Here is a 15,429-nt window from a genome sequence, read left to right as displayed (position 1 = left end):
CTCCATCCAAAGGTGGCACAAGGTCTCTTTCAGCAGTGGGGAGAACCTGGGATAGATCTGTTTGCCTTTGCAGTGACCCCACAATGCCAGCTGTGTTGCGTGCTGGAGTTTTCAAGGCGGCACTCGCTCTGCACCTCTTTTCGTCTTGATTGGAGCTCAGGCCTATTCTATGCCTTTACGCCACTACCACTTCTGCCTACAGTTCTCAAGAAGATCAAGAATCACGAGGCCTAAGTCATTCTTGTGGCTCCGGACCGGTCACTAAGAGCCTGGTATCCCGAGCCATTCAATAAGGCCATCAATCAGACTTCTTCGGGAGAATCTTCTGTCACTGCAACGGGGAACGGTTCGCCACCCGAACCTGTCAAGTCACCGCCTTCTTGCATGGAGATTGAGTGGCGGCAGTTGACAGCTTTTGACCTTCTGCCGAAGGCTGTAATAATATCTTGGCAGCCAGGCGTCCCTCCACCAAAACTGAATACGTCTGATGGAACAAATTGTGGCATGGTGTACAGACAAGTATTTGCCCCTCCTTCTGGGGTTCTTTTGTTTGTTCTTTCTTTGGCCCAGCAGGGTTCTGCTCTGGGCATCCTCAAGGGTTATTAGTCTGCCATCTGTGCTTTCCTCAGATTGCCTGATCAACTTTTCTTAGTTAAATCTCCCAATGTTGGAAGATTTCTAAAGGGTCTTACCCGTCTGTTTCTTCCTTCTCCGTTCATAAGGCCCTAGTAGAATTTGAACTTAGCTCTTACTTTCTTGATGTGTGCTCCTTTTGAGATACTTCACAACTGTCCACTTTGGCTTCTTACTCTGAAAACAGCCTTCGTTGTAGCCATCACCTCTGCCCGCAGAGTGAGTGAGCGGCAGGCTCTTTCCTTGAAGCCACCTTTCATCTCCATCCATCCTGACAAGGTGGTGCTTCGTACCAGGGCTTCCTTTCTTCCTAAGTGGGAACACCCTTTCATGTAGGCCAATCCATCACTTTGCCTACTTTTTACGCTCCTCACATCCTTCTTAGGAAGAGAGGAGACTCCACCACCTGGGCCCATAAACTGTGTTTGCTTTCTATATTGATCGTACCAAAGAGTTCCAGGGGCATGATCAACTCTTTTTGGATTATGTGGGTGCAAAGAAAGGTCAGAGAGTGCAGAAGAGAGCCACCTCTAGATGGGTTGTTCTCTGCATTAAAATGTGCTACGCATTGGCTAAAAAGCATCCCCCAGAGGGCTTGCACACTCACTCTGCCAGAGCAATAGCTGCAACCACTGTGTTAGCACGCAGAGTTCCAGTCATGGACATCTGCAAGGTAGCAACATGGGCATCCTTGAAAACATTTACCATACACTACTGCCTGGAAAGTCAGGTCCGAAGCGCTAGGTACTGTGCCCATTCAGTTCTTCAGGACTTCCTAGTATGATCTTGGTTCTCAGACCCTTCTCCGGGGATGGTATCGTTTGGGTATCTATTCTAAGGTAACAAATGTGCAACTAGAGGTCTCTATCAGATGAACGAGTTACTTACCTTCGGTAATAAATTATCTGGTAGAGGCATACTCTGGTTACAGATTCCTTACTGACCCACCCATCATACCCGCTCTGCAAACTGATTTCTAGGGACAGGGACTTCCCTTTCAGTGCCCTAGTTCTGGTGTACCAGGATCAGTGTACTTCATTGCTCTGCACTGCTGGCGTGGAAGGTGGGGGAAAGAAACTGATGGGGTGGCACCTATATACTACCTGCTTCCTCATGTCCGGGGGCCATGATGCCAACGACAGGTGCGGAGTCGACTGACACCACCTGACAAAACGCATGTGTACTGCTCGAAGAAAAATCTCCAGATCCAGACTGACGCCTGAGGGAACTTTTAAGGTACGGAATCTGGAACTAGAATATGTCTACCAGATAAATTGTTACCTAAGGTAAGTAACTTGTTCGTTAGGGATCATTGCACCCTTTGTACATCACACTGTTTTCATCCCAGCTAAAGAGCTTTATTAATAAGCAAGAAGTAGGAGCCTGTAGTTTTTTTTTAACATGCACTTAGGTTTTAGTAAGAGCTCCACTTACTAATTGAATTGAGCCCAGCCGCTCACATTAGGTGCAGTGAGGATCCAATGATGAAGCATGCCACTGGTGGTACTGGTGGGTGAGGATCCTACTAATATATCCATGTGACACAAGGGTCACACTATTTTACCTGAGTGCACATCCCTTTCTATGTTGCTATGTATTGAGACCAGTACTTTGGGAACGCTAATAACATTTAGAGTTTGCTAGCTACGAGGCTCCACTCTTTTGTGGAAAGGATGGTAATACTAAAGAGAAGCTGAGGGCTGGTCCCTTTTTTGATTGCTTCTCTCTCCCTCCTACGTTCCTATTTATTTATTACAATTTACATCAAATTGTCATTTGGGTGTGATATCTATCTCTCCTGGTTTTACAACTTGAATCCTAGGTTTTATTTTACAAGATTTTGTTTTAATTTGTTGCATTTTTAGTTGTAGATCCTAAGAATGCTGCTTGGGGCACACCACTGCCGAGATGTCCTTGCTGTAGTGTTACTCAACAAATTACAATGCACTTTATTTTATTCTATCATTTATACTCTTATGCAAGAAAGTGTTACCTGACTCCAATTTTACGTTCTTGTAATTTTAGACCATATAAGAAGGCTTTCACACTCATGCAAATATTGGGTAATATGGAGCTCTGTGTTGCTGTAGTAAACTTTGTCGGCCTTGCACTGAATATTAAGAATAGTTATGGATCAGCAAAATAAACTGTGAGTCAGGAACCCTTGCTATCTCTTATACTGTGGTTCTTAGTTTGCAGACTCCATTAGTACGTCTTCCTAGGGTCCTGTTGGCTTGGACTCTGAAATTCTTAAGGTATAGCGGGCCCAATTTTGGGTTGTTTTAGATTTCTCTTTTATTGCTGCTGTATAGATAAATTTGATGTTGGTTTTTATGATGGCTTGCTGTGAATTTTTATGATTTATTTCGGACTTTTAGGACCAAATAAGACTGAATAAAGTTTGATTGACTCACTACTTAATTAATGGGGTTTTCCGACAGCTCCCTTAATCCATTGGCCTGTTGTGTCTTTCACATTTTGCTTCCACACAGTACAGCATGGGGCAAGGGGTCAGCCTACTTTATCCACTGGCTAATCTCACTTTGAGTGACTGCACTTTGCTCTTTCACCAGGAGCACATCCAGACAAAAAGTAGTACCATTCCGTTCCAGCCTTTTTCTTTTGACTCTATTATTACTTTAGTGTTGACTTTGTGTTTAGAGCCTGATGTGATAAGAGGACATTTTCTACACGATGTAAGTGCAGTCAATCAATCAAGCATTTGTACAGCGCGCTACTCACCCGCTAGGGTCTCAAGACTCTGAAGGGGGGGGGGGCTGGGAAGGATCTGCTACTGCTCGATTGGCCCGGTCCTGAGGCGTTTCCTGAAGGTCAGGAGGTCCTGGGTCTGTCGTAGGTGGACGGGGAGGGTGTTCCAGGTCTTGGCGGCGAGGTGGGAAAAGGATCTACTGCCAGCTGTAGTTCGATGGATGCGAGAGACGGCAGCGAGGGCAAGCTTGGCGGAGTGGAGCTGGCGGGTGGGAGCATGGAAGGTGAGTCGCTTGTTGAGGTAGGCAGGGCCTGTGTTGTGAAGAGCTTTGTGGGCGTGGATGAGGAGTTTGAAGGTGATCCTCTTGGTGACTGGAAGCAAGTGTAGGTCTCTGAGGTGGGCTGAGATGTGGTCATGGCGTGGGATGTTGAGGATGAGGCATGCGGAGGCGTTCTGGATGCGTTGAAGTTTCTTCTGGAGCTTGGCTGTGGTTACTGCATAGAGCACGTTGCCGTAGTCCAGTCTGCTGCTGATGAGGGCGTGGGTGACAGTCCTTGTTTCGATGGGGATCCATCTGAAGATCTTGCAAAGCATGCAGAGGGTGTTGAAGCAGGAAGATAAAACGGCTTGACTTGATGGGTCATGGTGAGCGATGAGTCCAGGATGAAGCCTAGATTGCGTGTGTGGGTGGTGGGTGTAGGTGCGGTTCCTAGGGTGGCTGGTCACCAGGAGTCATCCCATGCAGAGCGGTTGGAGCTGAGGATGAGGATCTCTGTCTTTTCCCAGTTAAGTTTGAGGCAGCTCTTCTCCATCCAGTTTGCGATGGCATGTAGTTTGTTGAGGAGGTTGGTTTTGGCGGTGGCGGGGTCTTTGGTGAGTGAGAGGATCAGCTGGGTGTTGTCGGCGTATGAGACGATGTTGAGGTTGTGGGATCGTACAATGTTGGCAAGCGGTGCCATGTAGATGTTAAAAAGAGTTGGGCTGAGGGAAGACCCTTGTGGAATGCCACAGATGGTCTTGGTGGCTTCTGACAGGAAGGGAGGGAGGCAGACTTTCTTAGTTGTGTCGGAGAGGAAGGATGTGATCCTGTCCAGGGCCTTGTGGCGGATTCCGGCATCATAGAGGCGAGTGCATAGGGTGTGGTGGCAGACAGTGTCAAAGGCAGCCTAGAGGTCTATGAGGATGAGGGCTGCGGTTTCGCATTCGTTGAGCATGGACCAGATGTTGTTGGTTGCAGCGATGAGGGCGGTCTCTGTGCTGTGGTTCCTACAAAATCCAGATTGTGAGATGTCCAGTGTGTTGTTGTCCTCTAGAAAGCGGGTCAGTTGTCCGTTGACGTTTTTTCGATGACCTTCGCCAGTAAGGTAAAGAGGGAGATGGGTCGGTAATTCTTGAGGTCTTCCGTGTCAGCTTTGGGTTTCTTTAGCAGGGCGTTGACTTTGGCGTACTTCCAGCTCTCTGGGAAGGTGGTGGTCTCGAAGGAGATGTTGATGATCATGCGGAGTTGGGGGGCGATGATGGGGCTCGCTTTGTTGAAGACATGGTGGTGGCAGGGGTTGGACAGAGATCCGGAGTGGATAGTGCTCATGGTTTTAGCGGTGTCCCCGTCGTTGATGTGGGTCCAGGAGAGCAGGAGGTTGGTGTGGTTGGGTGCATTGGAGTTGGTGGTGGTCGAGGGGGGCGAGGAGTTGAGGCTGTCGTGGATTTCCGTGATCTTGCAATGGAAGTCCAGGACACATTCCAGCTAATCAGTTCTTCCTTGTTGCTAATACTGTTGTAATGTCCTTTTTGAAGGGTCCTTCGTGTATGTAACTGCTGCTGTTTCACAGCATATCAGATTGTATCCCTTTGAAACTTTTCTTTATAAAAGTATACTATTTCTAGTATGCATGAAATAAAGCACATTTAAAACTGCACTCCTGTACTGTATGTACCGCTGGTATGTAATTTAATTGAGGACTAGAGTTAAACTTACAAACCAATTTAGTTGTTAATCCTTCTAGCCTGGCTTTCTAGTTTGCTTTCTGTGGGCTTGTATGCCATGCTTATAAAGACATGTATCTATTATATGATTAATTGAAGCTGTTTTGTTCATTCGAATTTCTCTGTCTCTATCTGCCTGACTATCTAACTATCTATCAACCTGTCTGTCTATCTACCTATCATGCCTTGCTGCCCTTTCACAAGGAGCACATCCACACACAAACTAGATCCCACTGCTTGAGTCTAACATGGAAATATGTGCTATTTAATACCAAAAAACATTTTTACCTTTAGTCAGTGTTTTATTTTTATTTATATATATTGATGAGGGACTAGCAGCTTCCTCAACAAAAAAGTTTTGCAAAAACCATGACAAAACAAAATTAGACTTTTCGAAGCCAAAAGGATGGCGGCCAACACCAAACCAATTGGCTTTGCCAGTGCTTTTTTTTACATGCGTCTGGCAAGGTTCAGTACTTGAAGTTTACAGTTAATTTCTCTCCATTCTGGCCATAGTTTTGGTGGTCTGCCGCAGGCGTTAGCAGTTGCAGACAAGGGCACCAGGAAGGTTGCAAAGGGCACAGTACAGACCATGAATATCAGCAAAGCACTCAACAGTACACAGGAAACGGGGCAGAGCACACAACATGACCCAAGAAGAGTGTAAAAGTACAAGGTAGTGCACTGTTAAGAGGGCACAAGACACAATGGAGGGTGTGCTGGGGGGGCTGGGGACAAGCACATGGATAACAGAGGGTTGAGTGCAAGGGGCTGGAGAAAACACACAGACAATGAGTGAAAAGAGGTGGACAGAAGGAACTGGGGGAGGAGTGCAGGGGAGGAAGAAGTACATGTGTGATACAGCTGAAAAATAATGCACTCTTGTAGCTGCTTAAATAAAAACAAGTAGTGTCTGAAAAAGAAGCAGGCAGTAGAAGCACACAAGTGGTGCGTCCAAGGTCTAGGGGAAGCACAAATACATGCATAGAAAGGAAGCCTATAGAAGCTGACTAGTAAGACACCTGCAAATCTGAAACATGCAAATGCAATTGACAGTAAAACCAACACTATGGTAAGCAATAGGCGGGCTCTAACCCCTCTGTAAGTCACCAAAATGTCCCAAGCTACAGCGTCTGTTCTGCCTTAGGCAAGTCTTAAAAAAAGATACACATTTTACCTGGATATCTTTTGTGAAAAAATGATGTTATAAAGACATTTGCCATAGGCCAGGCCCTGCGGCCAGTCCCCGACACACACGACTGAAGGCCATGGGTGGCGCTGGATATATTTACATCTGTGCTTGCTAAAAAAAAAATAGACATGGAAATTCACTGAAAAACACAAAGGTTACAGAGACGTTATAGCTAGGTTCTGAATTCCCTCGGACAAAATCATAGAAATTCAGCAGTTACAGTTATGGTTAACTCAGGTAACCCTAAGGCAACTATAAATCTCTCCCCCCCCCCAAAGCACACACAGACGTAAATATAACCAGCGCCATGCATGGTCCTCAGCCGTGCGCAGAGGGTGGGTTGGCTGCCGGTTCTAGCCTTGGATGCACCCAAACCCAAGCTGCAAACAGCCTTTATCCATACGCAGCATGAGGTTGGATGCAGTGGGTGTTTTTTTTATTTCAAATTTTCTCTGGATCCATGCATTGACCAGTGGGTCCACAGATCAGTGGATCCACTCATGGATCCGCAGATTGGCCAAAAAATAATAATTGGGCAATTTTCTGCCCGTGACCCATCTATGTGTCCTTATGTGTTTTTGCACTCCTCTTTTCCCACCCCCAGCCGATGCGACAAACAAAATGGTGGCCACAGCTTTTCTGTCAGGTTGCGGACAAGCCAGTCAGGGCCTTGATTTTCCCCATGATCCATAGGTCCAGTTCCGCGGAGGACTGCATCCCTATATATCTATATTTGTTCAAGTCCAATACCTCAGAAACTACTGAAGGGATTTACACCAAATCACAAAAAGCACAGTTTCTTGAACAAGAGCTAGTTTTCTGCCAAATGTGTTGTAAGTTCATTCAGTGGTTCGGGCTGTAGTCGTGTTCAAATTTTTTTAAAATCCCATTGACATACAATGGGGGAAAAGTGTTTTGAGACCCCCCACTCCCCTTCTCCTGGCCCCCGCTTGATGGATCACCACAAAACTTTCAAGACAACAGCTGAAGTAACCAAAGTATATGTTTCAAACATTTCGTAAAGATTTATCAAACAGCACCAAAGTTATTGGCAAAACAATAAACGCTCCGTCTATGGAAAAAAAAAAGGTCCTAACTATAACTATCTGGTGGTGACCGCCATTAGGTTATATATATATATATATATATTCACTGAAATAAAGAAAGATTACAGGGATTGTAGGAAGTTGGCTCTGTTTATACTATCTCAAAGTGAGAGATAGTGTGCACAGAGTCCAAGGGTTCCCCTTAGAGGTTGATAGTGGCAAAATTTGATAATACTAATGCTCTGTTTTGTGGTAGTGTGGTCGAGCAGTAGGCTTATCAGAGGGTAGTGTACACACACAGGCAATAAATGAGAACACACACTCAAAGAGTTAACTCGAGGCCAATAGGTTTTTATATAGAAAAAATATTATTTTCTTAATTTACTTTAGAAGCACAAGATTCAGAATTCAGGTAAGTACATACATTGTAAGGTACTTCACACAGGTAAGTATGGAACTTTGAATTAAAACAGTAGTATGCTCAGTTTTGGCAAAAATGGTAATAAGCTATTTTAAAAGTGGACACAGAGCAAAAATCAACAGTTCCTGGGGGAGGTAAGTAATAGTTTCTCAGGTAAGTAAAGCACTTACAAGTTCAGTCTCCTGGGCATAGGCAGCCCACCATTGGGGGTTCAATGCAACCCCAAAGCCACAGCAGTGGACCAGTGCAGAGGTCAAAGGAGGGCCCAAATAACAAAGGCGCCTATGGAGAACAGGGGTGCTCCGGTTCCAGTCTGCTAGCAAGTAAGTACCTGCATCCTCAGGGAGCAGACCAGAGGGGGTTTGTAGAGCACTGGGGGGGGAGACACACAGGCACACAAAATACACCATCAGCAGCACAGGGGCGGCCAGGTGCAGTGTGAAAGCAATGGAGGGACCCAGTGGTCACTCTGGCGATGCAGGCAGGGCAGAGGGGGGGCTTCTCGGGCCACCACAGACTGGGTTAGGATGAGGGCCACGTGCTGGTCACTCCTGCACTGGTAGGTGGTTCCTCTCGGTCTCGGGGGCTGCGGGTGCAGTGCTTGGTCCAGGCATCGGATTCCTTTGTTACCTGGCAGTTGCAGTCAGGGGGAGCCTCTGGAACCTCTCTGCAGGCGTCGCTGTGGGGGTGCAGGGAGGTCGACAGAGGGTGTCCACATCGTTGGAGTCGCCTGGGGGTCCTCTCTGCGGTGTTGGTTCTTCTGAACTCGAGCCGGGGGCTTTGGGACAAGAAGTGTCCTTGGTGTGGTGCCCTGTCTGTGTACAGTTGTGGCACCATGCCTTAGTGGCATCCCAGTTCTTACCCTGGTACCCACCTTTGTTTTGGGTTGTGCCTTGGGGCCCACCCACCTGGACAAGTTTTTGGGGGCTACAGAGGGCTCTTTTTCTTGATTTCTAGTGTCACCCACTTTCTCCTGGGGAGGCTTTGTAACACCTTTCTTTTGGTGACCCCCAGTGGAAGTTTTAGTTACCCTAGTCTCGACCCAGGGGTCTGCCTTCTTTCCCAATTCCTGGGGAGAAATTGGACCTAGGTCTACCAGATATTGATGCAACTTTTCATTGAAGCAGTTACTTAAAAGGTGTTCCTTCATAAACAAATTATAAAGCCCATTATAGTCATGCACTTCATTTCCATTTACCCAACCATACAGGGTTTTCACTGAGTAGTCTACAAAATCAACCCAGGTCTGGCTCGGATATTTATGAGCCCCCCCTGAACCTAATCCTGTGCTCCTCAGTTGAGAATCCAAAGCCCTCAATCAGGGTAGCTTTCATGAGGTCATAGGATTCTTCATCTTTACCATAGAGTATGGGGAGTCCATCCCTACACTTTCCAGTGAACATTTCCCAAAGGAGAGCTCCCCAGTGATATCTGCTTACTTGCTACTTTTCTGGTTGCACAAGCACTCTCAAAAGCTGTGAACGATTTGGTGATGTCATCACCTTATTCATATTTGGTTACAATCCCTTTGGGGTTTTTAGGATGTCAGTATTCTCACTGACCCTATTTAGGTTGCTGCTACCATTTATGGGTGTTAAACCCATCGCTTTTCTTTCCCTTTCTATGGCTAGGAGCTGCTTCTCCAAAGCCAATCACTTGGCCATCCTGGCTAACAGGATGTCCTCTTCATTGAGGCTGTCCTCAATGCTTACAGAGGCACTGGACTCCCCTGTGGAAGAACCAGGCTCTCTGACTATGATTTTAGGGGACAGGGTTCTAGGAGCCCTGTCCTTCCCTATTTAGGACAGGAGGGGGGAGTTCTTCCTCCTGTTCACTAATTTCCCCATCTGAAGGAGTATCTTCCATATCAGAGGGGTGGTCCCTTGTGAACTCTGCCAAGACCTCCTGGAGCTTTGCCTTGGTAGGGTTGGACCCAGTTTTTATCTTTTGTATCTTACAGAGAGACCCTAACTCTGATATCCCTAGATGCAGGTAGGGAGTGAGGTTGAGTTCCATCACTGTCTCATCTGTTTGACGCATTATAACTCTTAAAGTTGGGATTACTTTTTAAGAATCTAAAAACTACTTCTAGAACTTAAATCCTAACTGTTACAAATGTTTAAACTTAAAAAAAAAGCTAACAGGAACTGACACAAGGCCCTAGCAGGACTTTTAAAAATTTAGAAAAATAGTCAAATTTCAAAAATCTATTTCTAATGACACTTTTTGGAATCTTAGTTGTGTGATCAGGTATTGGCTGAGTAGTCCAGCAAACGCAAAGTCTTAGACCCCACCGCTGATTCACCAAAGTAGGACGTTGGCTCTGTATATACTATCTCAAAGTGAGAGATAGTGTGCAGAGAGTCCAAGGGTTCCCCTTAGAGGGTGATAGTGGCAAAATTAGATGATACTAATGCTCTATTTTGTGGTAGTGTGGTCAAACAGTAGGCTTAAAAGAGGGTAGTGTTAAGCATTTGTTGTACACACACAGGCAATAAATGAGAACACACACTCAAAGACTTAACTCCAGGCCAGTAGGTTTTTATATAGAAAAATAGTATTTGCTTAATTTATTTTAGAGCCACAAGATTCAGAATTTAGGTAAGTACATAAATTGTAAGGTACTTCACACGGGTAAGTATGGAACTTTGAATTAAAACAGTAGTATACACAGGTTTGGCAAAAATGGCAATAAGCTATTTTAAAAGTGGACACTGAAAAAATCAACAGTTCCTGGGGGAGGTAAGTAATAGTTAGTTTCTCAGGTAAGTAAAGCACTTAGAGGTTCAGTCTCCTGGGCATAGACAGCCCACCATTGGGGGTTCAAGGCAACCCCAAAGCCACAGAACCAGCAACACAGGGCCGGTCAGGTGCACACGTCAAAGGAGGGCCCAAACAACATAGGCGCCTATGGTTCCACTCTGCTAGCAGAGAGGACCTGGCTTTGGAGTTCGGGCTGGACTGTTCCCATGGGGAACAGGGTCAAAACTGGTTTGTAAATGGCTGGGTCCAAACTGGGGTGGCATGGTGAGCAAAATAATTGATGAATTAAACCCAGATCTGTTACTGGGGGGTGAATGTTTGATTGATTCCGCATTCCGTCCATCATTTGTGTTTGTTTGCTTTTGTCTTCATAAGTGCGCTGGGTATGCCCAGACGTGGGTCTCGGGCTCACTATGCCACTGGATTCAACCTAGTCTGGCTGATGAAGGGTGATACCCTATAACCGGTCCCAGGATGCTTCCGGTCCAGGGATCCAGGGAGGACCTGGCTTGGCAGTTCGAGCTGGACTGTTCCCATGGGGAATAGGGTCAAGACCTTGACCATTAGGCCAGAAGTGACTCTGTTCTGCTCTGTATCCTAATGTAACTATAACGTCCTTACCAAACATCTTTCTAGTCTGACTCTTTTGAAGTCTTAGTATGGATAGACCATTGCAATAACAATCTCTATCTCTCTCATCCATCTCTTTATGGGATGGAAGAGAGAGTGCAGGCCCCTGAAGTCCTAGCTGTCTCCCCACGTCCCGCGGGAGCTGGCATTGCTCCCACAAGCAGGGAGCCGCTGTAAATAGCAGCTCCCTGCTTGTGGGAGTAATGTTTTCATCTGTTTCCCTGCACACATATTTGCATGCAAGGAAGCGTATGAAAACTTTACTTTCTGCAAGTGAGAGCTGTCCAACAGCTCTCATTTGTAGAAAGTAAAGTATTTGCTCTGACTTGGTGGGAGCTGTCAAAGCTCCCACCAAGTCAGAGCAAACAGCTATGTCCCAGGGGCTGGCACCCCAGGACATAGCAGGAGCCAGCCTTGGGGGGGTTGCAGTCTCCAGGGCCATTATTGGCTTCACAAGAGAGACTGTGCAGCCCCCCTCCAGTGTAATTTAGTTCTGGGGAGGTGGTGGTCCCTGGGGCTGCAGACCCCTGTACTCCCCTGGGGGGTGGGAGGGCCTCCTGCATTCAATTAGTTATTACCCCCAGGAGATGGGGGGCTCCATGCGCCCCATTCCTTTATTTCAAAATGCCCTTGGGACCTGGCCCACCTGGGGGCTTCATAAAAACCATCGGAGGAGCCTGTGCTTGTTTTTTTTTTTTTTGCAAACATTTGCACCGTTATCGCGAATATGCAGCAAACATTTTTTTTAAAAAGTGCTTCTTAGCCCTGGTGGGGCCCCTCTGGGACCCCAGCACCAGAGCTAAGGGGTCACGGTGTCCCTTCCCTGGCCCCTTTTTTTCCCAGACTTGGCTGAAGCAGGGTCCCAAGATAGCTACCAACACTTCCTGGTTTGAAGTGTTGCCAGCCAATCAGAGCTCTGCAGTTCCGTGTACAAGCTCTTATTCTTCCCAAAGTCATCTGGGAGGATCCGTAGCCCTAGATATGCAAATTTATTTTCCCTTTAATATCTCAGAAACTACTGAACTGATTTACACTAAATAACCAAAAAAACAATCTGCGGAGCAAAATCTAGCTTTCTGGCAGATTTGGTGTAATTCCGTCCAGCAGTTTGGGCTGTAGTCCTGTTCAAAATTTGTTTGGGAATTAACATGGAAACTGCACGCTTTCAGACTCCACCCCCCTTTTTAACGGCCCCCGCATGACGAATCACCCCCGAAACATCCCACATGCAACAAAAATCATCTGCACACTTTATTTAAAAAAAAAGAAATGTGAAGATTTGTTAAACGGTGCCAAACATATAGGTAAGTCATAAAACACTTTTTTTCTGGAAACATGGTCATAACTATATATATATATATATATATATATATATATATATACACAACACACACATATTAACACAGACACTTCTGTCATGTGTCTAACGTTTATGGGCAGGTACAATGCATGTACTCATTATCCCGTGTTATCACTGAGAAGGAAGCCCTTTTTGGCAGTGTTGGTAACTGGTGAAATGTGTGGGCCATCCGAGTCTAAGGAGTAGTCAGTGAAACCAATGGCCTCCATTATTCAGTGCTGTGTTATAACACTCTATCGGGAAATTATCACTTGTGAGAACGAGGCACACTGTTAAAAAGCTTTTATCTGGTTGGTGAAAAACTATTTTCTAATACATCCTTCCGTTCCTCTAGGTTTTGATTTTGGCATCCGTCAAAATGGTGAACGCGTTAATCATGTTAATCTTCCTCCATGGGCTCGAAATGATCCACGCTTGTTTATCCTAATTCATCGCCAAGCCTTGGAGTCAGACTACGTGTCACAAACTATCTGTCATTGGATTGATTTAGTGTTTGGATATAAGCAAAAGGGCAGGGCTGCAGTTCAGTCTATGAACGTTTTCCACCCTGCGGTGAGTGCATTTCTTTGTTTCAATTGTATTTGCTTATTGTGTAATCACACCCTAGGGGGCACAGTTTCCACTTTACAGAACAATTTTGATGGATGGTTTATTGATTTTCGAAACATTAATAGTAAAATATTGGAGTACTATTGTCTGCTGAGATGTTCATTCCATAGTGTTATTTACCACGGAAAGATTAAATTACATATCTTATGCAATTTTCAGCACATAAAACCTCTGGCATTGAATGAAGGTTGCTTTTCTTTAATGAAAGCAGTGCCATCTGCATCCAGGGATCCAGATTGGGTACAATGCACCATATAGAAATGTTTTTAAAAATCCTGTTCACTCTCACATTACTGTTCCCCACCATCATGAAAATATTCGCTCCTGCCAAGAGGGGTAGCTAAGCAAAAGTGTAATTCTGATGGATATTTCTAACTGCAGATTCCTTACCTTGTGAATCTCCCCAGGTGTCAGACTCAATACACAAAACCATCTGCAATTGCTGCTGCGTGCCAGTCAGAGGTGTCAACGGTCTTAGGGTGATCGGCTGGCATGGACACAAGTTCTGGACAGTGACTAACAATTCATAGGGTCGAAATTCTGGACAAAAATTCATGTCTGGAGGAGCAGGGAACATGGCGGCCAGTTGAGAGCTGGTCCGCGAGCTCCCCGGATGGGCGGGCGCTAGTTGGCGCACGGTGACGCCAGTACAGGATCTCGAACCTCCAGGACGGGTCTGAGCCGAGATTCCCGGCTCTGAGCGTCGGGGAACGAAGACGGCGGGTGAGGCGGCGATTTCGGAGCCGGCATGCGCTCCGACAAGGAAAGTGGAGGAGTGCTGTCGGAGACGCACGTTAGCCTCTGGTGTGTGGGCTGAGGCTGTGAGGGGTGTACGTCGTGGGAGACGCTACACCTCGCGCTGTAGTCTCCGCCAAGGGCTTTTGGAGGGCCCTGGGCTCCCCCTGAAGGGAGAGCTCGGTTGGAATCCGAAGAAGGGAGGCGGCGACTGCACAAGAGAATTATTGTGTATGTCACCGATCAAGCGTCGCCCAGGGGTTTTCGGGCTGAAGCAGGTGAGGCTGGGAGCACAAAGAGAGGTAAGCCCAGGCCCCTGGGGCCGAACTTTTCTTCTTCACCTTTAATTGCGGATAATAAAGGAAGGAGTGACAGTGGGGTCAGGCCTCGTAGTGGGGGTACTGAGAGGCCGAAGACTGGACACAAGGACTCATTAACAGAAGGTTGTCAACTTTCCCCCAAGGGCAAGAAGGGGTTACTTTATAAGGGGGGGGGGGTTGGCTTATGCTTTGGAAAAGAATTGCGTGCTTTCGATCACAAAGTATTTTCAGAGTACAGTTTCTCCCTTACTGGGTACAGTGGAGGACCAATTGTCCTTAGGGAACTTGGGGCCGAGTCAGCAGCCAGCGAGTTCGGATGATAATATGTTAAATCCAATAATTGAAGATTCTGCAGGGCAAATGGAGGCGTCTTCTCCCCTTTCAGTGCTGGGTATTGCTGAATCTACCCCCTCAGTCTCCTCCGCATCTCATAGTGTAGTGCTCCAGGAATTGTTAGTCTCTCTAACTAAAGAGATTAGGGAGAAGTTTGAAATTTCGGAAAACACTCAAGCTAAAATTCATGAAGCTTGTGAGGTATTGGAAAGCAAAATTAACTTGTTGTCTTACAGATTAGGCAGGTTGGAAGCCGCTGTGGAGGATCAGGACAAGCGACTGTTGAGACTTAGCCATGACATCTCACAGTTAAAACTCGGAGAGAAGACATTACAGGATAAATTGGAATTCTTGGAGAACAGTATGAGGAGGAATAACGTTAGGTTGTTGGGAGACCCTGAGGGTTTGGAAGGTGAAGATCTGAAAGGGTATGTGATATCACTGTTAAGGGAAATTATCCCAACTTTAGCCCATTTGAATCTGGAGGAGGACATCCAAAGGATCCATCGGGATCCGTTTAGAAAGAGCCCTGGAAGGAAAGATCCTAGGAAGATTCTGATACATTTTGCTACCTATGTAATTAAGGAGAAGATTCTGGCTGAAGCCCTCAAAGCCGGAAATTTTCCAAAAGGGGACTGGTCGCTCCGCATAAGATCATATGTTTCTAGAGCAACATTGGATAGGCAGTGGGAGC

General features: G+C 46.2%; 1 protein-coding gene across 1 annotated transcript in view; it reads left to right on the top strand.

Moving 5' to 3' along the window:
• The window catches only part of LYST (lysosomal trafficking regulator), a 2,674,875-nt gene that overhangs the window by 2,275,676 nt on the left and 383,770 nt on the right, over positions 1-15,429 (top strand). The window contains 1 exon segment of the mRNA XM_069234946.1: positions 13,073-13,290. Coding sequence (XP_069091047.1) covers positions 13,073-13,290 — 218 coding nt within the window.

This window comes from Pleurodeles waltl, chromosome 5, assembly GCF_031143425.1.
Source record: "Pleurodeles waltl isolate 20211129_DDA chromosome 5, aPleWal1.hap1.20221129, whole genome shotgun sequence".
NCBI classification, from domain to species: domain Eukaryota; kingdom Metazoa; phylum Chordata; class Amphibia; order Caudata; family Salamandridae; genus Pleurodeles; species Pleurodeles waltl.
Note: the sequence above shows the minus strand (reverse complement) of the source record. Positions and strands in the feature narration are given on the sequence as shown.